The sequence below is a fragment of the Felis catus genome, chromosome B4 (genome assembly GCF_018350175.1).
Source record: "Felis catus isolate Fca126 chromosome B4, F.catus_Fca126_mat1.0, whole genome shotgun sequence".
NCBI classification, from domain to species: Eukaryota; Metazoa; Chordata; class Mammalia; order Carnivora; family Felidae; genus Felis; species Felis catus.
Window position 1 is genome coordinate 47,568,738 of NC_058374.1, and position 24,479 is coordinate 47,593,216.

General features: G+C 45.4%; 1 protein-coding gene across 2 annotated transcripts in view; it reads right to left on the bottom strand.

The window, feature by feature from the left end:
• GRIN2B (glutamate ionotropic receptor NMDA type subunit 2B) overlaps positions 1-24,479 on the bottom strand; it is a 422,286-nt gene that overhangs the window by 53,985 nt on the left and 343,822 nt on the right. For both annotated transcript variants that reach the window (XM_019834554.3, XM_019834555.2), the window contains 5 exons: positions 8,922-9,124; positions 7,967-8,138; positions 7,595-7,748; positions 4,097-4,222; positions 1,331-1,560 (listed from right to left, as the gene is read on the bottom strand). In XM_019834554.3, coding sequence (XP_019690113.1) covers positions 1,331-1,560; positions 4,097-4,222; positions 7,595-7,748; positions 7,967-8,138; positions 8,922-9,124 — 885 coding nt within the window. The remainder of the gene's footprint in view (positions 1-1,330; positions 1,561-4,096; positions 4,223-7,594; positions 7,749-7,966; positions 8,139-8,921; positions 9,125-24,479) is intronic.

Sequence of the window (24,479 nt, forward strand, 5' to 3'; positions counted from 1 at the left end):
ATATATATATATATATATATATATTTTCATTCCCTTTCTCACATGCTTTTGAGTGTTCTTGGTGAGCAGAGGTGAGTAGATGGAGAAATCAGAACCTATGCCCTTCCTTTTAACTCTTCTCAAACCATTTGCCAAGTGTTTAAAATTTTATTTTGGGGAAACCTGCCCTATGTTAGAAATCACTGACTCTCTGACCTATCTGTTCCAAACACAGATCTGTCTATATCTTGTAGTTTCATCCTGGGGAAAGGGGTGGGAAATCACATTCTCTAAATCTTTTTTTTAAAGTTTATTCTATTTATTTTGAGAGAGAAAGGGGGGAGGCAGAGAGACAGGAAGAGAGAGAATCCCAAGCAGGCTCTGCAGGGTCAGTGCAGAGCCTGACATGGGACCCGATCTCCCGAACTGTGAGGTCATGACCTGAGCTGAGATCAGGAGTCACACGCTCGACCGACTGAGCCACCTGGGTGCCCTTCACATTTTCTAACTCTTGAGGAAACACAGGGTGGGAAATCTGTTGTGGGTGAGTCTCCGGAATGATGCAGGGGCATCCCCGAGTCTTACTGGCCGTTCCGTGGAGGTAGCTCCTATCCCTAGTCTTGGACCCTCCCAGCTATCATGGCCTCAGGGGACGGAGGGCCCACAGAAACCGTGAAGCTTCAGGCAGACCTGGAGAGTACCGTGTGTAGGACAGGTTTGGCACATCCTCCTCCAGGAAAGATGCAAACCAGCAGAGACTCTCGTTCCTTTCTTGACTGCACGGCCTGGCAGGGGGCCTGCCATGGGGATGGGGGCCACCTATTCACCGGCACCACACGGGGCAATCGTCGAGTTAAACAGCAGTTCCTTCTCTTCAGGAACAATGCGTACCACCCTCCTGCTTAGCCCTGGGAACACACGGGTGTGCAGATGAACAAACGGAGAGCCCACTGGGCGGAAAATGAAGGCCACAATGGGCCAGCGCCCTCAGTGTGGGTGCCGGGGGCGACCCTCTAATAACACACCGAACAGGCAGCCCTGTGCTGACGGGCCACCCAAGCACATCCGGCAGCAGGTACCATATACTCAGAAAGCCGCGACCACACCAAGCTGCTTATTTGCAGCCCAGGGTGTGTTTTTGCCAACCTTTCACAAATCAGAAGGCGAATGTGAAGTACTATTATTTCAGTAGGGACCCTGATTTTTGCTCCCCTATCCCCACGTAAGGAAACACAAGAAAGAACTGCCCCGATTCCAAAGGTGGAGAAAATTAACAGGTACGTGAGAACTTTCGAGTATGGCTCAGAATAGGACTGAGGGCAAGATGGGCAGTTTCAAAGGGTTCTCTTACCTTTTTGTCACTCAGGCCAGAAACCTGGTCCACATACTCCTCTTGGATCATGAAGGCAGCTAAGTTGGCAGTGTAGCTGGCCAGGAAGATGACGGCAAAGAAGGCCCACACCGACACCATGATCTTGGAGGTGGTCCCCTTTGGGTTCTGCACGGGGACGGAGTTGTTAAACACCAGACCCCAGAGTAACCAAATAGCTTTGCCGATGGTAAAAGATGGGCCACCTGGCTCTGTCGTGACGAAAAGACAAGGGCAGAACGTCAAGACAGAATCACTGATTCTATATACACCTACAAATACACAGAGCTGGTAAGTTCCTGCTCAGAGCAGGAAATCCCCCAACTAAGATACAGACACTTTTAAGTTGACAGCTTGTGCCTCTCTTCTCCCGGGACCCTCAGGAAGGCAGAAGAGGGTTCTTTAGAAGAAAATCCAGGGGTCTGGGGTGTGCGTGAGATCCTCCTCCAACTAATGTTCGTGATTCAGCCCGGGCACCGGCTTCCTGCCCCCGTGTATATGAGACCCTCGAGATCACATCAAAACTGAATAATAACAAAGGCAACTACCCCACTACTGTCACACTTGTGTCCTTATTACCGTTGTTCCTCTAATTTTTATTTGTACCAACCAAGAAAGGATTTCAACTTTAAAAAAAAAGGTCCACAAGAACTGTGTGGACTCTTCTACCACTGTCATGGACCTTCTAGAATTTTATTCACACTGATGCTAGATGACTTTGAATGTCCTTTATTCTAATTCTTCTTTCACTTCTAGCGCTTCGCAGTAAATGTTTCAAAGATAACCTTGACCCCAGTCCAATGCCAACACATCCCAATTGTTTCCTATCATGGTAGCTCCTGTGTAAAAGAGTATCAGGAAGCCCAGGGAGGAAGTCACAGACACCTGGCTTTTGCCACACTATCTGAGGGCAGAAAAGTGGACTGTCTTTGACCTCTTCCCCCCCAACCTTTACGCACACCATGCCAGGGCTTCTGCCCATAGATTTATTGTGGCCTCCCTGCTTTCACGGCTTGGCGATGGCAAAATCTCGCCATGATGTAGCCCCTCCACTGCAGAAATGAACATCTGCCTGCACAGTTTCACAACACATTAGCACACGTCTTATGATGCTATCTGTGATCCTGATAGCATCTGCTCTGACAACTAAATCAGTGACTACACATGTCAAGCCCAGTGTCTAACTGTGCACACACATCTGTGCATGTGGACCTTATTTCATGGAGCAGATGTGTAACTAAAAAGTTGTTCATAAATCAAAGTGTTGTACATTGTAAAATGCCCCAAGGAGACTTGATATTTAAAGTGATCCCGTGTTGAGTTCCTTCGCGAAGACAAGCGTCCTTTGGTAAAATAAGTAATCATAAGCCCTTGCTTTGAATTTTGTGGCTGGATTTTTCGCCTCTTTGATTTCTTCAAGATGAAGGGACAGCATCCACTAACCTCAGTTCTGGGCACTGTCAACATATGTACGTCCTTCTGTGTTTCTCAGAGGTTTCACTTGTTACTAATGCCCCTCGGGATGGGGAGTAGGTTGTGGTTCTGGAAGACCCTTGGGCACAGGCACAAAGTCCCCTGACCGGACCCTATTGTGGAGACATTCAGACCTCCGCTCCAGAATGCATGAGCCAAATAAGACGGTAGGTCTGCACCCAGAAATACCTCAGGGCAGGAGTGGTTTACCGCCTGGACTGTGAAGTCAACAGACTGCCGCCTAGCACCCCAACCCCAAAGATTCTTATTAAATTGCTGTGGGGTGGGTGGTTATTCTATTATGCGACCAAGGTAGAAAACCACTATTTTGAAATATAGTAGTGGTCCAAGATCCACACTGGACTTAGGGAATCAGAATATTAGAAAATCAGGTCCAAGCACCTTTGTGTTTTAAGTGCCCCACTGATGATTCTTTGTGTGGTGCAGGTTAAAAAAAAAATCTTTCCTCTTGGAGGCATAATTTCAGAATAAAGCTCACATTCTGGAAGGGAGAAGACTCAGAAAAAAGTGTACTATTTCCTAATTCTGGGGTTTTCAGAAAGTTTTGGAGGATGTATTCACAAGGGTCCCACGGCCCCCTTCAGAAATCTAGTAAATGTTTTGTGAGGGCTCATAAATGCCTCACACACATGGGCAGCCCTCATATCTCTTGACCCACTTAGCCAGAAAATTGGACTGCCCCCAACAGTAGCTATGGGTCAGAATTGCTATCCGTTGGCCATTTTATTTCAAACACCCAATGTCTGTACCCCCTGGAAGAGGGATCTGAGTCAGGGTCACATGCTTTGGAGATCTTGTACCTCGGCGGTGGAGAACTCTTTCAGCCACAGCTACCCTGCATGTACCCTGGGGCAGTCTAAAGTTTTTATTCTTAATATACGGGTATATCTGCCTTGTTAGTCCATCTGTTCAGACAGACTGCTCACCGCCTAAGGTTATCCAAATAGTTTCCTCTGACATGTTTATGTTATGCGGATCTCCTGCTAGCTTTCCTCTCGTTTACCCCCGGGGTGGAACTGGGCTTGCTGGGTGAGGCTTCTGCCAGCAAGGGGACATACTGATTCAGACTAACCTCTTAATTGGGGTATTTCTAATGAGTTGCCAAGCTGTTGACATAGAAGGCTGAGGGTTCGTTTTCGGAAACGGATGAGTTAGGGAAGGGGCAGACACCACATGAGGCGTACAGAGGCCCGGAAGTGACAACGAGAAAAAAAAACAGAACGCAGAAACGCCAACGGCTGCAGCTGGCCTTACCTCTGCCATCAGCGAGGCACCTGTTATAACCCACAGGGCTGAAGTACTCGAAGACAAAGACAGCCACGGCTGAGACGATGAGCAGCATCACGAACATCATAACCCATACGTCAGCACTGAATGGCTCTGGGGAAGGAAAGAAAAAATCAGGGCTCGGAATTAAAACAGAGCAAAAACAGATTCTGACTTGTTTGCATATCCATTTGCTCAGGCAACACGTGTTTTCTGAGGGGACAACAAACCACAGTTGTGTTGTGTCCCTTCAGAGAGCCAGGGCCTGGGCGGGGGAGAGGTGAGAGGCTATGTCTGGGTGTCTCCATTGCCCTGTTTTCTTTTCTTCCAGAGAAGGAGAGCTTCTTGCCTCTGAACTTTTTGAGCTAGTTTCTGCCATGGCCAGGAAATGCACAGCTACAAGAATAACTAGATCTGGAGTAAATGAATCACACGGGTGTGGTTCATGGTTTATGTTCTCACCTATATGGCTGGCCACACCACATGACAGAGACCTGGACAATCCTTCACCAATGATTCCCAGGCTTGCGCGCAAATTCGTTCTCAACAGGCACGGTCGCTACTTCCGGCCTAACTTGGTTCAGTAACAATTACATCCAACGAACAACTCTTTTGCCCCCTTGCCTCACCTCCTCTAATCTTCCCAGCCTATATTTACTTTTCAACCCTCTTTATTGTGGTGGATTTTATTCAACATCGTTAGGGTATGAGAATAGAAGTCAACGTCCCAAAAAAAAAAAAAAATCCATCCACGTTGACAATCCGTGACTGTCACGGTGGGGATGCAGCAGGTGACAAGGAAACTTGTTTCAGGTGTAATTAACAAAACGACTGCAAGCTATTCCCTAACAGTGAGTGAAAGGGGTTGATAGGATAGGACCAGGTAGAACAGCAAGAGAGTGCTTTCTTTAATTTCTTTAATCATTCTTGCTGAATCCCTCCCAGCTGATCCAAACCTCTCTGGCTTAGACGCGTCTAGAAATTGAACACCATATTCCAAGAGCCACCTCACCGAAGGCCTACAGAAAGGGACAATTGCTATTCTTTCCCATGATATGATGTTCCCTCAATTGTGTCTCAAAATAGTTCTGGCCTTTTTAGCTGTCACATCACATTGTAAACTCATAACTAAGTGAATTAACATACTGTTTTTTCCATTTCCCAAATCATTAATAAAGATGAAGTTGAAAAAAGGGAAAAACTGGCCAGAAATTAGAAAATATCTTCTTACTTGAAATCTCTGCTTTACTTTTGGACTTTTGAAGGGAATTATACAAACCCGGTCACTTAACAATTTAAAAAGGACCTCAATAAGGCACACATCCACTGTGAAATGTAAAACCTTTCAGTGGCAGCCAGAGATGTGAGGGTAACAGGTTTAATTCAAAGCCTCTATATGGTGGAGTACGGAAGGCCCCTCCCCTCGGCTCTCATGGACTGCAGTCCTATCCAGATTAAAGGCACCCTCTCTGAGCTTCCTTCTCCCCCACTGAGGCGAGGGCAAGTTTCTGTGTACAAAATACAACAAGCATTTGTATTGGTCTTTACAATTTAGAAGGTACTTTCACCGTATAGTTTATATAATCCTACTAATGGCCCTTTCATTATGGTATCACCATTTCTATTTTACAGACTGGCAGGGCCAGGTTATAACCTGAGGTACTCTGGGGCAAAGTGTATCTCTGCCCACCACACTGGTTCCTGATTTAGGAGTGGCACTCTGAAATGGCTCCACGACTATTGGAACACAGGATCTGAAGGCAGCCACCTCTGGGCTTTGCCAGCTATGAACTGACAGATAGTTGGAAAATTGCTTAACAGATCTAAGATTCAGTTTCCCAGGACATAAAATGTGTATAATAATGGTATCAAGGAGATAATATACCAAAAGGATGTACAGTATTGCTTGGAAAACCACATAATAGGTGTTCAATAAATGTTGGCTTCTTTTACCCTTGTAATTAATTGCTTCTCCTCCGAACACACACACACACACACACACACACACACACACACACACTCCCTGCTTGGCACTACTATGTCATTTTAGGGCTTTGCTGATATATCACTGACTCTTCCAGTTCAGAAGCTGAGGTTAATGCTATATTGTGGTTAGAATTAGAATGCACTTTTGTCTGTGTCTCTTAATGTTCCAATTATCCTTGCAAAGTAAAAAAGCAAATAAAATACATAAAGCTGCTATGAGGATTAATGCATATAGTGTGTGCTATCTAATAGTATTTCACGTGAAATTGGCAGGTCCAGAATTTGCTCTACTCTAAGAAGGCTAGCTGAGACACTCGAGTAATTTATGGAAAAATTCTATGGAACCTATAACTCTATTTTATAGTGCATTAATTAAAAACTTCCCCTTTCCCCCACTACCTGCCAGATAGAGCTTAAAGAAGTATCAGTCAAGGTCTATTCCAGTATCCTCATGAAAAAAAAAAAAAAGTTGAAGTCCTTCAGAGAGTCTGTGACTCGTCCAAGGGCTTACAGCTTGTTTATGTCCAAGCCAGGCCTCCTGCCTCTTAGCCCAATGTCCTGTTTTCAAGGTGACATTTTATTTTCCAACCCTTTGCTCTCACGGCCTCTGCAAAAAATATGGGGTATGAGCTCACAAAGGGCCTCATCTAATTGAAATCTTGGCCTTATCTCACCAGGTCTTATATCACATCTAAGGCTTTGACACATAAGCGATGCTGGAGAGCTGCGAAGTACAGAGCGACATGAGGAAGGGCGGGGTAAAATGGGAGCGAGCATCAGATCAGCTGTATCTCTCAAAGCTCTGAGAAATGTATGTGAAAAAAAAAGCCTCTTTTGGTAGCACCGACTTCAATCTTTGAAGATAATTAAAAAGGCATTTCAATGATATCTAGAATTAGAAATTATTTTTTTAGATTTTTTTTAATGTTTTATTTAATTTTGAGAGAGAGAAAGACACACAGAGTGTGAGCCAGGGAGGGGCAGAAAGACAGAATCTAAAAGCAGGCTTCTGGCTCTGAGCTGTCAGCACAGAGCCAGATGTGGGGCTCGAACTCACAAACTGTGAGATCATGACCTGAGCTGAAGTTGGACGTCCCTAGAATTCGAAAGTATTAAAGCAGGAAGAAGTACCCTCTGAGATCAGCTAGTTGAAATGCCTTCTTCTACAGACGAGGAAACTGAGTCCCAGGATGGAGCACATTTGCTCAGGGTCAAGTGTGGAGTAAGTTGCAGGAATGAGACCAGAGTAGGAACCCTGATTACTAGCCTAAGGCTATTTTCTTCCAGGGTCCTACGCTGTCCTATCAATTGTTTTTGGGTATTCTTCAGTTTTTATATTTGAGAATAATCAATATTTAAGTCCCCCAAATTAAATGGGCTCCTAGCAAACCACCTCCTGACTGAAAGAGCCTGGCCACGTGCTCGCTCCTTCACTTAATCCTCATACCAAGTATCTGTCCTTACGTCCATGTCCTTCACACCAGTGAGCATATCACTTACCTAAGAAGGCAGAAGGTGAGACAGTCCCATTGCTGCGTGACACCATGACACTGATGCCGGTCTCTATGAAGGGCACAGAGAAGTCGACCACCTCGGATCGCTCCTCATTGATGGTGAGTGATCCCACGGCCATATAGGCCCTCTTCATAACCACCTGGGAGAAAGGCACAGTGCTTCAGGTAGGGCACTCAGGAAGGCCAGGGGCCACCGCAAGGAAAAAACAGCCAGGCAGTGGTTTCCTTAGTATAGTGGGAACAGGAGAGCCTGTTCACGGTTTTGTATTTTCTAAAATTTATAAATGAGCCTCTTTTTATATTAACATGAAACAAAACCCATGAAAAATGGAAATGGCCCTTACTTTCTGACACTCACCTCTCCAATCATACCATTCCAGGTTCCATTGATTTTCTTCCCATGCTTGCCATTGGTAACCAGGTAAAGATCATAGGTGAACTTCACAGATTTGGAAATTTTCTTAAGGATGTCAATACAGAACCCCTTGCAGCACTTTTTGATGTAACCTGGCTCCTCATCTGTTTTGTTCCTAACCGGTTGAAGAAACAAACGAACAAACAAACAAACAAACAAACAAACAAAACAAGGCTTTATACAAGAGGCAGCTTTTATCCTTTACCATTCAAACTCCAACCCAAAGCAGGGCCTCCCTTTCATAGCTCAGCACAATGTGTATCAGACCCGAGTGAGGAAATCGATAGACGACAGAACTGCAATTCTTTCATTAGCTCATCATGGTGAACAACGTTTCCTCACAGTTTTTAGTGCTCCTTTGAAGTATAATATACATTAGGAAAGCGCGCATGTCCTAAGGGTTCAGTTGGAAAAATCTGTATACATTCAACCTGCCCATTTAACCAGCACCAAATCCAGGTACAGAAAAGTTACCCTCTTCTTCTCTCTTCCAGGCACTTCCCACTCTCACCAAAGAGAATCATTATCCTGACTTCTAACAGTATAAATTAGTTTTACCCATTTCCAAAAATGTTCCTAAACCTCAAAATTTCGGGGCATGATGGCACGAACACCAATGCAAATTTACATCTCCTAAATTTCAGGTCCTGGTTGTTGAGATCGGGCAAGGCCAAAGATACGTTAGCAGAGTTAGCAGTAGTTCTCCCAGGTCATGATCTGGACAGACCCAGGCATCACACCACAGGTCTGCTAGTAATTCCACGGCTCAGTAGTAACTGACAATTGAACATGGTGCCCAACTCATTCTATGCCTCAAGTCCCAGCCCAGGCAGGTGCTGACAGCTGTATGAAATCGGACTATCCCATGCCACCCGGAGCACTGGGGAAGGGGCCATACTCAGAGACTATGCGTTTTTGGCAGGGGACTGTGTTCCTCATGCAGGTTCCACTCAGAGGGTCCACACTTTCCACAATGACAAAGGGGGCCTCCTCCAGGGTTACAATGCTCAGATGGTCATCCTCCTGTTCTTCTGTCTCAGGACACATTCGGGGCCACACGTAGTACTTCATCTGCAGGGACTTGTCTTTCCACTTCCCCACCTGCACAGGGGTAAACAAAAGACTCAGAAACCACTGGCAGAGACCTAAGCAACCTCTCCTTAGCATCACCCAGGAGGCTGTTAAACAAATAGAAACAGACACAGGCATTGTATGTAACAGAGAGGAAATTCTTTTTAACCTATATGCCTAAAACGAGACTACCATGTCCATACCTAAGAAAGGTAATATATTCATTTGCTCACTCACTTACCAAACATTAGAAGAGGATCTACTATGTGCTGGGCATCCTTCTCAATAAACCCTGTGGCTCAAAGAAGCATGATTCTGCCCTTTGTCAAGCTCACATTGAATGAAGGAGTCAGAAATGTAAACAAATGTTTACAGTGATAGATGGTAAGTGCTCAAACTGAAGCCTGTATCAAGGGCTGGGAAGATGCCAGAGTTTCCTGACTTGTGCGGCTGGCGCTTTTTTCTACTTAACTGTAACAAGGAGCATGATAGTGAGAGCAGCAAATAGCTCCAGAAAGGTCAACAGAATGACTGGAGCAAATGAGCCAGAAGGATGTGTTTTGGCTTGTAACAGAGGTCCAGTGGGAAGCCATGTGGAGAACTGGGTAGATCTGAACTGGAATAAAATGATAAGTCAGGATTAAAGAACACAGCTCCGCTGGGGAAGGAAGTGTGGTTGGGCTGGTGGCGAACGCCATGGGTCAGTGCAGATATGCACCTGCTGGGTTGGGTGGGGCACCGGGATCAATCATACAGGTCTTCCTGTGTGCACAGGCTGTGTACCCCCACTTTAGGGCGCACCATTCAAGCATACTCCGGCGTGAGAGGTGGGTGCCCCCTGGAATCATTCACAGGGTGGCCCTGCTACCAATCATCAGGAGAAATGTGTGGGTTCCATTATCTTTTAGAAGAGCCATTCATTCCTGTTTTTATAATGGAATCTGCATGACTTTGTTGGTGGGTGCCTGTTCTCACTCTGCCCTTGAGTTTCCTGAAGAGGGAACACCTTTTCATCTTCTACAACCAGACATCCTCAATTACCACAGGAATTATGGACTGTAAGCTCCTGCATTTTCCCAATCTATAATTTCCTCCATGCAGCAATGCAAATTAGCAGCATCAGTGAGGCACCAGGACTACAAAACTACTTAATCATTAACTACATAAATCAACAAGGAGCAACAAATGGGCAGTACTTCATGAATTTTCAAGCAAACGGGCTTAGATTTCCATATTCCTACAAAACCAAAATCCTTTGTTTCTGCCTTTGTCTGCCTAGGTGTCTACCTAGTACCTCCCTAGGGGTGGTTTGCATCTCCCTCCAACCTGTGTAGTAGGGGCTGCTTACTTTCATGCCCGTATTAGGCTTGCACAGCCACTGCCCCGGTTTTACTGCATCACTACAACAACGGACAGTGGTTTGGTGTCCTGGGCCAACCTGTCGGGCATTAGCCTTGGCGCTAGTTTTCTTCCAAGTGCATAAACCATATTTCGCTTTTGCATTAGAGTTATGCACTGGACCTAGAGTTGGCTTTCCTTTATGTATGTAGTCTTCTCCGTAGTGAAGGTCCCATTTTGGTGCAAGTCTGTTTTTCTTCATATTGCTGAGAGTACTTATTTCTAAAGCAGAAATATCCAAATAGCTTCTCAGCCACGTGGGGATATGGATGTCTTCAGCTAGTGCTTACAGGGGTGGCGGGACTCGGGGTCAGGGAGAACCCATCGTGGAAGCCCATGATGTTGGGTCACCTCCAAGTCCAAGTAGCCCTACGTATCGCAGTGGCCAAACTGGGATCATTTTCTGTGTTCAACGATGGGGAAAAGTTGGGAACCTCTAATGTACCTATTTTTATTTATTTTGTCACTCTTACCATCTTCTCCCAATAGTCCCTGTCGAGTTTTTTCTTTTGAATCCACATTTATTCTCTTCTATCTTTACTACTTATTAGCCTAGTCCCATGGTGCAGCAGCCCATTCTGGGATTACTGCAGGCCACTGCGAACTTCACGCAGGGAACCCCCTAAAGTGCACTGTGGACACTGCTCCCAGATGATTCTTCCTAAAACATCACTATTCAAGAATTGGAATATCCATCCCTATTCAAGATTTTCAACAGCCTTTCACTGCCCTTGGGATGTGTCCAAACTTCTCACCCAGATGGTCAAGGGGTGTGTGCTGAGCCTAATGTATCTTGACAGAGTTCACTATTTTGAAACATGAATCCTTTGTTCATATTGGAAAAGGAAGTTATTGATATTGACAGCCAAAACAGATTAATCAGGTAGAGGTTTTAACAAGTAAGCTGTGTGTTGTTGACTAAGAGACTTATTCTATTTGTAAAACAAAAATGTTGCAGGCGTAGCATTCTGGCAAAGTTTCAGGACATCCCTGTGGACGGCATGCGATATAATATAGATTATTGTATATTCTGATAGATTTAAAAGGAGTTTAAAATCTATTCCCAAAAAGAAAAAGAAAATATTGTTTAATGAATCAAGGTCATCACGGAAAGAGGTCTTTAGTGACACTTCAGGAGATTCTGTACTTGCAAGTGGCCTGAACAGTGTTTCATAAAACCAAACAGAAGTAATGCTTACAAAACTGCAGACAACACAAAGCTAAATGGGATAGAAGATATACCGCATTGCAGAATCAAGGTTGGAAGTGATATGAATTAATTGGAATGGACTAAACCAAATGGGATGAGATTTAATAGTATTTATACATAAAGTCTAGCATTTAGATTTTTTAAAAAGCAACTGCACAGTATTTAAAAGGCCATATTTCAATTAACAGCAGTCTATAATAGCTATTGCACTAACAAATGGGGCATTTAAGGCTTTACAGAATCCAGCACACGTGGTGAGGAAAGGGCACAGACAATCCCACTCGGCACTGTGTTCATCATACCACAGCTGGAAAATTAGATTCTGCTTCTATAATTCTATGACCAAATGGTCATATTTACTAGATCATTCTCACCTATCCAATAATAACCTGCATATGGAATCCCCTCTAACACACCTTTTCCCAACTTCCTGAAAAAGCTAGCCGGGTCATTCCTTGCTTCACATTAGTTAAATTCAACCGGAAGCAATTGCATGCCAATTTTGTGCCAGGGACGGGGCTGTGTGTTACAGATAACAGCACCAGGTGGCGTTTAGCAAGGCCTTAGTATATGGTAGGCACTGAACATTCCAGTAATCTCATTGATCATCACAGCAAGCTTGTGAGAAACTGAGCCGTCTGGCTCCTGAGTCTGGGCTGTTCCCTCTGCACTGCACTGCTTCTCTGTCAATGAAAGGATAAAACATGACTCCTGTCCTCTGAGGACAGTCTAGTGGGGGAAAGACACTCTCTATTGACAATAATATCAAATTTTTTAGGCTTTGGTAATTACCCTAATAAAAGGTATAAATCAAGTACTCTGGGATTCAGAATAGAAGTAATTACTTCTGAAAGGGTTGGGGTGATGGGAAAAAAGCTTGATGAAGACACGTCTCTTTGAGCGGGGCATTGAAATGTGACAGTGCATTTGGTGAAGAGTACTTGATCCACTGAGGCAATAGCAAGAACAAAGGATCAAGTCCTACAGTTGCTCAAAAGAAAGATCAAGGGTAGTCCTTCACAGCTGAAAGGGTTGATGGGGGGAGCGGGGGGGGGGGGGGAGGGATGGTCTAGCTCAGTTCACCTCCTCTTTTAGAGACCTGTTCATTCCAGCCGGACAGTCTCTATTCTGCAGACAGCCAACTGGATAACACTCGTCTCTCCCTAACTCCTTGTTCAATGGCCTCACACTGGTAGCTTGAAATTGGCTTCAAATGGCATCCACGAAGTTGGCAAACACAGTAATTCAAGGCTTCCTCTGCCCACCCCCACCCCCCGTTGTTAAATATTTATCAGCTCACAAATGGCCAGAGTAACCAAATCATTCATTATGTCATGCTATTTACTGCCTTGGGGACTAACTTTTCAGGTGTCTTGTCTCCTACACTAAATTCTGAATGTAACCCTAAGTATTTTTGTGACCACGGACAAATGTTTAAAACTCTGAGTCTCAGTTCCCATATCGGCAGAATAAGGGGATGATTTCTAAGGTGCCTTGCATAAAATCTCATGATCCCAGGATCTTTTTAGGATGAAGTTCTCTACCATACTTCCATCTGATCAGAAGCCAGTGAAAAAGTATTCTACATGGTTATTTTCTGAAGCGAGGGAAGGATCTAATTTATTTATACAAAAAGATTAGCTTGTCTTAAAGTCCTGACTCTTTTGTATTATTTCTTTAAGGATGACTGCAGTGAAGAAGAAAAGTTAACAAATTCCTTGAGGGCTGAAAGAGAAATAATTTTAGGAAAAAAATATCCCTCTGCTATAAATACCAGATTCAAAATGCTGTGCAGTGCCCATGTTAAAGAACACGTTTAGTAACCTCGAATTAGCTACCCCTAGGCAAAAGAGAGCAGGGCAGTTAGAAACAAGTGAACTAAAATTAAGTAAAATAGGAATTGTTTGTGTAGAAAAATAAGGTATGTTTCAATAATTGTTTTAAGGGGGAGGAAGTATGCTGGAGATGTAGATAGGAGAGCTTGTCAAGAGTGAGAAAGAATTGGGGTGCCTGGGTGGCTCAGTCGGGGATATGTCTGACTTCGGCTCAGGTCAGGATCTCGCAGTTCACGAGTTCAAGCCCTGCATCGGGCTCTGTGCTGACAGCTCAGAGCCTGGAGCCTGCTTCGACTTCTGTGTGTGTGTGTGTGTGTGTCTGCCCCTACCCCATTCGTGCTCTGTCTCTCTCTCTCAAAAATAAATAAAAACGTTAAAAAATTTTATTAAAAAAAGCGAGTGAGAAAGAATAGCAGATAGAAGCCTGAGACACCAAAAGGGAAGATTCTGAATGCTTTCCTAGAATATGTGAACTGGCGTGAGTTTGTAATACCGGAAATGCAGAGAGTAGTAGGAAATGAGGTCAACAGGAGGTACTTCAGGGAAGAAACACTGAATGAAGAATTTACAGCTGAGATTAAAGCATGATCAGAAAAAGAAAAACGAAAAACCTTGAGGAAATAATGAAGAAAACATCTATAAAGGGCTCTGAATTCCTCAGAGATAAGCACTAAACAAACATCATTACCGTGAGCACGTTTAACAACATCTGTCTATAAAAAATGCCATTCTCCGCCATGCTAACATTTAAAAAGAGCTCTTGAGGACTGAAGTCATCTTTCTCAAGAGAAAAAAAAGAAGTCTCTGATTAGTTTTCTCAGAAAAAATGGAGTCATTTTGAGGGGTTCTGGTTTGGCACTCTTGGTACAAGCTGAACACCTGTTCAGCTGGGAATCTCTCCTCAAAAGGACGTTTACCTCACAAACCTACGGAATATTATTCCTTAAGCCCTTGCTCATGAAAATTCTAGGGAACCAATCTATGCCGATTTTAGACTTCAAAGTCTTCCTTCTGCTAACAGATTTCCTCCATTACCACTAGTGAAACTGGCACTAATTTGCACCCTGACAAGGCCACGCATGAAAAAAAGACCACGGGGACCATGCTCCCACTGAAGCCCCTGCCTTCATCCCTCTGGTGAATGTGTCATCACGGAGAGGGGCCTAGGCAGGGCATGGCGGCCGTGAGAGCTGCTGCAGTCCTTGCCCACACAGCAAAGGACATCCGTCTCCCTGGGCTGCCTCTCTCAGCTGCACAGAAAGTCAGTTCTTAAGATCCTGGAACAAAAGCACTTATTAGAGCCTCTTTAGGTGTCAAAGGTTACGTTTCGAAAATGGAAGTGTTTTTGTTTCTTGTTGGAGATGGCATCTGGCTTGAACACGAAACGCTGCTTATTTTACGCCTCCCACTGCCTTTAAAAATGCAAAATGTAAAACTACGTGATCTCCCCGAGCAAGCGAAAGGAACGGGCACGGCGTCTGCAAGGCAGCCGGAACGTGCCTCCTATTCTGTCCCCAAGCGGTGGTCCGTCAGGCACTGGCCCCTGGCCGTCTGCTGGTGTTGATGCTGCCCCCGGGGCAGGCCCGAGACTCCTAACAGAGCGAAACTCTGAGGTTGGGAAGGCACTCCCAGCTCTCCTCCCCCAAAGCTACCCGTCTTGGCTCAGGTTGAGTGTCTGACAGTACTTCATTTTGTCCAATCTTAGTGTTTCCGTACCTGCCCCTCCTACCCTTACCCCCATCATTTGTAACCAAGTGGATATTCTGGTGTATGGCCACTCATTCTCTATATTCATACAAAGTACATATACCTATGTATGAAAAACGGGATAAGCGAGGGTAGACATGTGCGTGTGTGCTAAAATTGTATCACGATATACACAGGTCTCTGCAACTTGCTTTTCTCGCTTCATTATATATACATCGTGGACTGACTTCCAATTCAGTAGATAGTAGATCTAACTCCTTTTGTTTATTTAAAATGTATTACTTTGAAAGAGGGAGAGAGAGAAATACAGCACCTGTGTGTGCCTGAGTGGGGAAGGGGCAGAGAGAGGGGCAGAGAGAATCCCAAGCACGGTCCTTGCGGCCAGCCTAGAGCCCTACATGGGGCCTGATCCTATGAACTGTGAGATCATGACGTGAGCTGAAACCAAGAGTCTGATGCTCAACTGACTGAGCCACCCAGGAACCCCAAATCTAACTCCTCTTAACAGCTGCATAGTAGTCCGTAATAATGGACACGGCTCAGTTTATTTAGTCATACCCCTATCGATACATATTCAGGATATTTCCCCCAAAATTTTAACCAAGACATATGATACAGATCTTGATATTTCCAAAGCATTAATTCCCAGGGATGAAAAAAAAAAACAGAATAAAAGGATATTTATGTTTTTAAGTGTTCTGGATATTGCCAGAATACTGTATACCAAAGGTATGTAGCGACTAAACTTCTTGTCAGCAACACACTCGAGGGCTCCTTGCTCACGTTGTCACCAGCACTAGGTTTTTATCGCTATTAACGTCTGCCACTCTAAGGGGTGAAAAACAGTATCTAATTGCTTGCATTTCCATCTCCCTGGTTCGCAGTGAGCGAGAGCACCGTGGCACATCTGTGAGCATTTAGATTTTCCTCTTTTACCCTCTAGTCTTATCCTTCACCCATTTTCCGTTGAGCTGTTTGTCTCTCTTATCTATTTGTAGGGAGCTCCTGGTGTAGCAGCATAGTAATCCTTTACCTGTCAGATAGGCTTGAAATGTTGTTCTCCCTCTGAGATCTGTCTTCTGTTTTTGCTATATTTTTTTATGCACAGAATTTTACCATTACCTTTCTTTCTTTTGTAGTATAATGTGTGTGTGTGTGTGTGTGTGTGTGTGGTTTTTTTTTTTTTTTTTAGAGAGAGAATGTTTGGTTTTACCTAAGGAAAAAAGATCTACCCCACTCTCAAAGTGTTACTTGTTCGTCCTTTTTTTTTTTGATTAAAAAAAGATGTTTATTTATTTTTGAGAGAGACAGAGAGTGCACATGGGGGAGGGGCAGAGAGAGAGGGACAGGGGATCCAAAGCAGGCGTTGCTCCGATAGCAGAGAGCCTGATGCGGGGCTTGAACTCATGAACCGCGAGATCATGACCTGCGCAGAAGTCAGATGCTTCACCCACTGAGCCACCCAGGCGCCCCACTTGTTCCTCCTTTTGCACGGAGCTTGTCCTATACTGTGTGTGCAGACACAGTCCTCCCTCTGTCGGTCTTTCCATGTCTCTCCAACGCTTTGCATCCTTCTCAGGCCTCATCGTTTCCACAATGCTGTCTCCGGTCACCCTTGTTCAGAGAAAAAAGCTCCATTGGATCTTCTGCAATAATTCTGTGGGTCAACCACTCCCTTCTGCTGTTACGTTAGAACGCTAAGCTATAGTCTGACACACAGATCCCTGTCTGTGAATGCGTCTTGAAGCATCCTAGGGCAGAGACTATATTATTTTACTTCTTTTTGTCCCTTAGACTGGCTTGAACAAGTGTGCTCTTAGTAAATCACTGAGTGATGGCACTAGAGGAAAAAAAATACATCGATACCCTCTGAAGGCTCCGCTAGGTATAATTCCAGTGTTCTTCCACAAGAAGGCCTTAGGAGGTAAAGGCTGCCGCACTTACTGCTTCTCTTCAGCCATCCTGATTACAGAGTTGCCCTGGACGGACTCAGTTCCGGGTGGACTGCTGTAAGGGTAATGGCGAAATCTGCTGCACTGAGCATCTAACGAGGCCACTGGCACAGCTTGATACCCCTTCTCCTAATCATTTGCATACTCAGTGATGTCTAGGTTTAGAAACCCAGCATTTGAAACGTGCATTACAAAGTAATTTCCATATCCAAATTGGATCCATGGCTGCCTTGGCCTGTTATTGCACTTAGTAAGCTGGGGACCGGCAGCCTGGGACACAGGGGCCAAAGGGAGGGCCGTCCAGCCATTCTTGCCTGGCACCTGTGTGGGTCTCCCAGGGAGACTGAGACAGCGGTTGTCATCCCAGCCTCAGCTGCTTTCCCTGTCTGACGCCTGCCTCTCCAAGAGAGCCGGGGGCTCCCTGGGGACTGTGCATACCCACCGCTGCTGCCAGCCATCCCCCCGTGAGTGATCCTGGTTCTCCACAACTCCTGCTCTGCAGAGTGAAGGGATGGGAAAGTGGCGAGCTAGAGCAGGAGCTGGGGCCGGAAATGGAAGCTGCAGCTTCAGAGAAACAGTTATGGTCATTTCAGATAACTCCACCAACAGATGTGATGAGAAGACTGGCCTAGCAACAGAGAGAGAGAGAGAGAATGAAGCCAGTGATAGATACGTGAATGAAGCTGGTGGTAATATTAGAGTAATTGTAGCTGTTATGGGCTGGACGCATGGAGGCACCGCATCCTTTGTCACTAATTCCCCCAATGGTGGATGTTGTACCTGTAGCGGACAAACAGCAGCCTCACTGAGGGTCCAGGGTTTTATCCCCGATCGCTTTGACTCTACAAGTCCATGTTTCTTTCACTCTGCCATGTTGCCAAGAGAATTATTCCTGACCTCTTCTTCATTGCTCGCTTTACTGAGATCTGAGAGAGAGGACTGTGCTTCAGCCCTGCAGCGCCCCCCCCCCCACCTCTGCTTCCCAGCAGTGATGGTTGTATGCAAAGGCTTTGTGGCAAGTGGCAGCTGAGGTCTGTGGTGTGGGCCTGACAGGCAGGACGCTGGCAGGTGCCAGGAGGAGGCGTGGTGCTGACAAGCTGTGTGACCTTTGGTGAGTTATTTCATCTCTCTGTGCCTGGCACATCTTAGCTCTATGCGAGTATCTGCTATTTTCCCTCCTCCTTCTCCTCCCTCCTCATTATGACTATTACTCCTACGAGTGAAACATGGGTACAACTCTTCAATGTGCCTAACTTCCTCCCAGAAACAGGTTTTTTTTTTTTTTTTTTTTTTTTGCTTGCAAGTGGCAAGGGAGAAATACTGAACAAACTCCAACTTCTCAAACTTTAACTCAATTCGATAAAAAAAAAAAGTGTCAGGGTAAACTCCACGCAATTCTTTTGGCTTTCTGCACCACTTTCATGTGAAGAAAAGTAGAAATCACAAGGATAAAAGGTGCTATGATTCTTCCAGATTGACCAAGGGCCTTGAACCCAAAGAGTCCCATTGAGCCAGGTGCTCCCTCTTTATAAACCCTGACCTGGGATGAGAGGAATATTTTAGAAAGGGCATTAATTCTTTCAGGTCAGAACATTTTGTTCATAGTTTGCCACACAGACTCAAACAGACTTAAAGGTTCAGGGTGTTGTCCTGGTATCAGAAAGGGTTTGAGATCTCCTAAGCGTTAATTCCCCATCCTTGAACACCAACCTCAGAGCCCCATTCTGGAACCCAGGAGGGCTCAGTCACCAATAGCTGAGCTCTACCATCACCTCTGAATTCCCTTTTGCCAAAAAAGGCCCGTCCTCTGAAACACCAACACTGAGCCCCGAAGCACCCTCTAGGACATGTGGGAGCCAATAAGGGATATGCATTAAACAGCACCAACACTAGTCCCACCTCCCTGAGTCAACTTCCTCCTACATCACAGGGCTCTCGATGGGTGTGCAACACCCCCAAGGCTTTGGCTTGCTCCAGAACACGGCTCAGCAGGGATGCTGGCTGGTAGATGTGGGTGGACTCCAAGGGTGCTGCTGCTTTAATCTGCTTTCGGGGTCTGGGCCGCAGGCTTCAGTCATGAACACTGCTTCTCAGCAGCTTAGCTTCTCATTACTCTCCACCTTTATCCTCCACTGACAAGCTGTGAGGGTAGAGCAGACGCGCATGTCGTCTGACCACACTGGATTTGAGCACTGGCTTCACAAGTATTTGTTTATATATGTGTGGATGCATGGATGCATGAATGTATATATGTATTCATTCATCATTCATTCATTCATCTCACTACTTCGGTTCATTTTACCATATTAGTTAAGCGCATAGGCTTTGAAGTCAGAAAGGCCTAATTTGAGTCCTGGCTTTGCTTGTATGTGACTTGGGACAAGTTCCCTAACCCCCCTTTTTTTAATATTTATTTTTGACAGAGCGAGAGCGAGAGCGAGAGAGAGAGTGCATGCAAGCAGGGAGGGGCAGAGAGAGAAGGAGACAGGGGATCTGAAGCAGGCTCCATACCGACAGCAGAGAGCCCAGTGTGGGTCTCGAACTCACGAACCATGAGATCGATGAGATCACGACCTGAGCTGAAGTCAGATGCTCAACTGACTGAGCCACCCGGTGCCCAAGTTACTTAACCTTTTAAACTCTGCGCTGTGGATGCCTGCTGTTACGTCTACCAACCTGCCATCTTCCGCCTGACTCTTCTAGCTCACTCTCTCCCCCGACCCCTTTTCTTAGTTCAGTCTCCCCTTCTTTCGTGAAACATTTCTTCCTCAATTCCAACTGCATGGTCCTGTGGAAGCTGCCTTGTTGTTGCACCTCCCAGTCTATCCTCTGACCAGAGAGGCGGGGCAGCTGACTGGCTGGATAAAATCCTTGGGGTTTTTAACCTCCGGACCCAAAAGAGTACCAAGTCAGTCTCATAATCTATAATATATAAAATTCAGAAGAGGTAGGCAGCCATGTTTTGTACCTTATGAAGAAAACTGGCCTATGGAGAGAGAAGAATGAAGCCAGTGGCCCGAGAAAAGTAGATACACGTGAGAGAGGGCAAGATACATGACCGCATCAGAGTCATGGCTTGTAGCTACTCTGGATGCCTAGCCACAGTTCTGGTGAGAAAATCTGGTGTATCCTTTATGATAAATTTGCCTTTTGCTTTTAAGCTAGTTCAAACTGGGTGTCTATCCTTTATAATCAAAGCCAAGTTCTCATCACACACTGTTTATCTCACGTAAGCAAGGCAGTAGATAGTAACTATATCCTTCTGGGGTTTCGGTAAAAATTCAATAAAGTAGGGGCGCCTGGGTGGCGCAGTCGGTTAAGCGTCCGACTTCAGCCAGGTCACGATCTCGCGGTCCGCGGTCCGTGAGTTCGAGCCCCGTGTCGGGCTCTGGGCTGATGGCTCAGAGCCTGGAGCCTGTTTCCGATTCTGTGTCTCCCTCTCTCTCTGCCCCTCCCCCGTTCATGCTCTGTCTCTCTCTGTCCCCAAAATAAATAAACGTTGAAAAAAAAATTCAATAATAAGTAATGTACATCCCTGCTTTGTGGAATGCCTGGAACATGGAGAGCCCTGAGAAAAGGACAGTAGTGGTGGTATTATTCATCAACTTTTTGCGAACACCTCAAGAGCCAAGTAGTAGGTTGGCTCACCAGTGACAGGTCCCACCACCATCTTTTTATTTTATTTATTTATTGTTCAGTTATTTTTGAGAGACAGAGACAGAGCATGAGCAGGGAAGGGGCAGAGAGAGAGAGAGAGAGAGGGAGACACAGAATCCGAAGCAGGCTCCAGGCTCTGAGCTGTCAGCACAGAGTCCGACGCGGGGCTTGAACCCATGAACCATGAGATCATGACCTGAGCTGAAGTCGGACGCTTAACCGACTGAGCCACCCAGGCTCCCCGGGCCCACCACTATTCTTAAGCAAGTGCTTCCCTGCCTGGGGCCAAGGGAGGGAGAAACCGGAGGCCCGCGCTCAAGCTCAGAGTTTTGAATTTAGGTAGGGCCAACCAGCTAGAGTTCCTTGTGTCAAGTCTGACAGTGGCTTATGACCGAATCCCCTCCATGGCCCCCAATCCTCAGGGGGGTTCCTTGGACAGTCACAGGGTCTACAGTTTCAGTCAATCACACTCAACAGGTCGTTTGGCGTCTCTTCCCAACTGGCTTACCTGCCAAACCCTGCTGCCAGGTCCAGTCATTTTCCAGGCCTCCCATCCCCCTTTTTACTCTCCATGTGCCCCTTCCACAAATCCTTCTCCAGGAGGAACAGCTCGTAAGCACAGGGGTTCCGTAAGATCCCTACAGAGGGCTTCCCCAGGCCAAGCAAGTGGTAGCATGGGATCTGAACCCGGGCAGTCTGACATCGGAACCTTTGCTTTTCACCACTACTCTGTATTGCCTCAAGTATTAGAGAAGATGCATAAGAATGATATCAAGCACATCGTCATAACAATGCTCAACAAATGGCCCTCACTGACTCAGGATAGCCCATCAGTCCTGTTCTCCTCAGGCAGCCCCGCATGCCTCTGGCCTGCCATAGCATTAGAGGCTCTCGGAGTCTAGGGCAGCTGGAGGATGAAATGCTCTGAGTGGAAGCAGTGCCACCATCTAGAAGGCACTGAGATCTCACGGGAGACCAGTGGGAGCCAGAGATGATTATAGGCTCTTCAAACACTGCCTACTGGGCTGATCCCAGCGTGTTCTGTCCTTTGCCTCCCAATACGTTTCATCACATCCTCCATCACGATCCTCCTTTGAATTACAAATGTGTTCAAGATGTTCAAAGAAAAGGTTATTTGCAAATACACAGGCATCTACGATAGATCTTAGACAACACTGGGCTAGCTCCCCTCTGGAGTGTATATCTCAGGACGCTAAGAAAGATGAGGAAATTGTTGCACAAACAAGCCATATCAGGTTCTCATGCAAAATTTCAAGAGCTAGAAAAGGTGGCCAGGACTGGAGCAGGACCTCATCAGGTGAGACCGTGGAGAGCTGTTTTTGGTGCTACAGGGTGCTCGTGCACAAGGGCCAAAAAGGAAGGAACAGGAGGAATTCTGGAAAAGAAACATATTGCGGAAGTATAATGAGAATGTTTTCCAGACCACAAATCTGAATGTAAACTCCGATAATTATGAATGTGTTTTCAGGGACAATGAAGCAGCACAGTTGAAAATGTGGTCATCTGGGAAATCCACGGCATAAGGTTGTGAATATATATGAAAAGAAACAAGGCATGAACATTGAAAAGACACATAAAAATCACCGAGGCGATGAGGGAGCACAAATGGAAGAGGTCAAAGTCATAGAAAATACATTACAATTTTAAAAGACTAGACCACAAAGAAGAAAAAAGTCATGAAAGATATGTTTCTAGGAAGGTGCCTTGTAGAATTCTTTGAGCAGTTTACTCGCACCTCACGCTAAGGTCACGGACAAGACTCGATCCTTAGCAATATCACTCATTCTTTGTTCTAACATTTTTTTAATGTTTATTTATTTTTAAGAGAGAGATAGCACAAACAGTGAAGGGGCAGAGAGAGAGGGAGACACAGAATGCGAAGCAGGCTCCAGGCTCTGTGCTGTCAGCACGGAGCTGGACGCGGGGCTTGAACTCATGAGCCACGAGATCATGACCTGAGCCAAAGTTGGGTGCTAACCGGCTGAGCCACCCAGGCATCCCCAGTATCACTCATTCTAAGATGGTCTGGGCTCTACCAGCCCTCTATAGGCAGGATTGTCCAACTTTGAGGACAAACATACCTGCTAAGTATTTAGAAAATAGTCTTTCTGAAATATTCTGGACTATGCTATCAAAAGTCATTCCTTTTCTCCCCTGAGATGCCTTCCCCCAGCTTCAGAGGATACAAATGGCAGGAAAAGGGTGCGTGGGTGGCTCAGTTGCTTAAGTGTCTGACTCTTGACCTCAGCTCAGGTCATGATCTCATGGTTTATGGGTTCAAGCCTCGCATTGGGCTCTGCGCCTTCAGAGAGACAGAGATTTTCTGTCTCTCCCTCTCTCTCTGCCCCTTCCCTGCTAATTCTCTCTCTCTCTGTCTCTGTCTCTCTCAAAATAAATAAATAAACTTTAAAAAAATTAGAAGGAAATGGCAGGAAAGGATCTCACACTGGCTTTAATTCTCACTCTGCCTCCTGTCTGGATTCCTAAGTTCCTCCTAACTGGTTTCCCCTCCTCCAGTCTTATCTTCTCCAGTTAATCCTCTACCTGGCCCCCAGCATGATCTAAAATTCAGATGTGACCCCATCCTTACCCTTTCCAAAGACTGTCATTATCTTCTCCTTCACCTACAGAATGACATCCACCCTCCTTGGATGAGTACACAGTTATTACCCAACCTTTCCCTTTATCTCTCTCCTTACCTCTTTCTCTCCCTCCCTCCCTCTCTCTTCCTCTCTCTCTCTTCTTTCTGGCCTTTCTGCTTTCTTTTTGGCTTATCTCCTCAGGGTTCCTAGCCTTTGCTTTCATCTGACAATAACACGCTATGCTGTTTCATATCAGAATGCCTTTGCTCTTATTGGGATTCCCTAATTTTAAATCTCTTCTCTTCTGGATGATATCCACTCAACCTTTAGGATTCAGCTCAGGTAGTATTTACTCTAAGGAGCCTTTCCTCACCACACCCCCAGGCAGGGTTGAGGGGTTAGGTATCCTTTTATTTTCCCCAAATACCTTGTGCTTATCTGAATCATTGAACTTGCCATAGTATACATATTTCGTTGCTTAGATGCCTGATCTCCTCTCCTAGACTATAATTTCCTCAAAGGCAGGGAATGAATATTACGTACATATGTATGTATGTATGTATGTATCTGCAATGTCTAGCAGAAGGAATAGCACCACAGTGGGCACTTAGTAAATGTTAGTTGAACAAATGAGTAGGACTTTAAAAGGAGAACTTGCTCTTGGCAGCTAACAGTCAGTGATGGTGATTCTGCTAATAATACTAGCTAATATTTGTCGAGCATTCACTGTGTGTCAGGGACCCTGCTAAGAAAGGCACATGCATTACTGAAATGAATTCTCAGAATAGTCTTATAAGCTAGATATTATCTTTATATCTACTTATGGTAGATCATGATATTAGTGGTGCCCAAGGAATCATGTCCCAATCAATATCTGTACTTGTGTAGTCCCCTCTCTCACTGACTCTAGATTTGGCCTTGTGACTTGCTTTGACCAGCAGGATAGCAAAAAATGTAACACACATAGACACTTGGCGAGTGACAGTGCAATGGGCCTTGCCTTCTTGGAATATTGCTGATGAC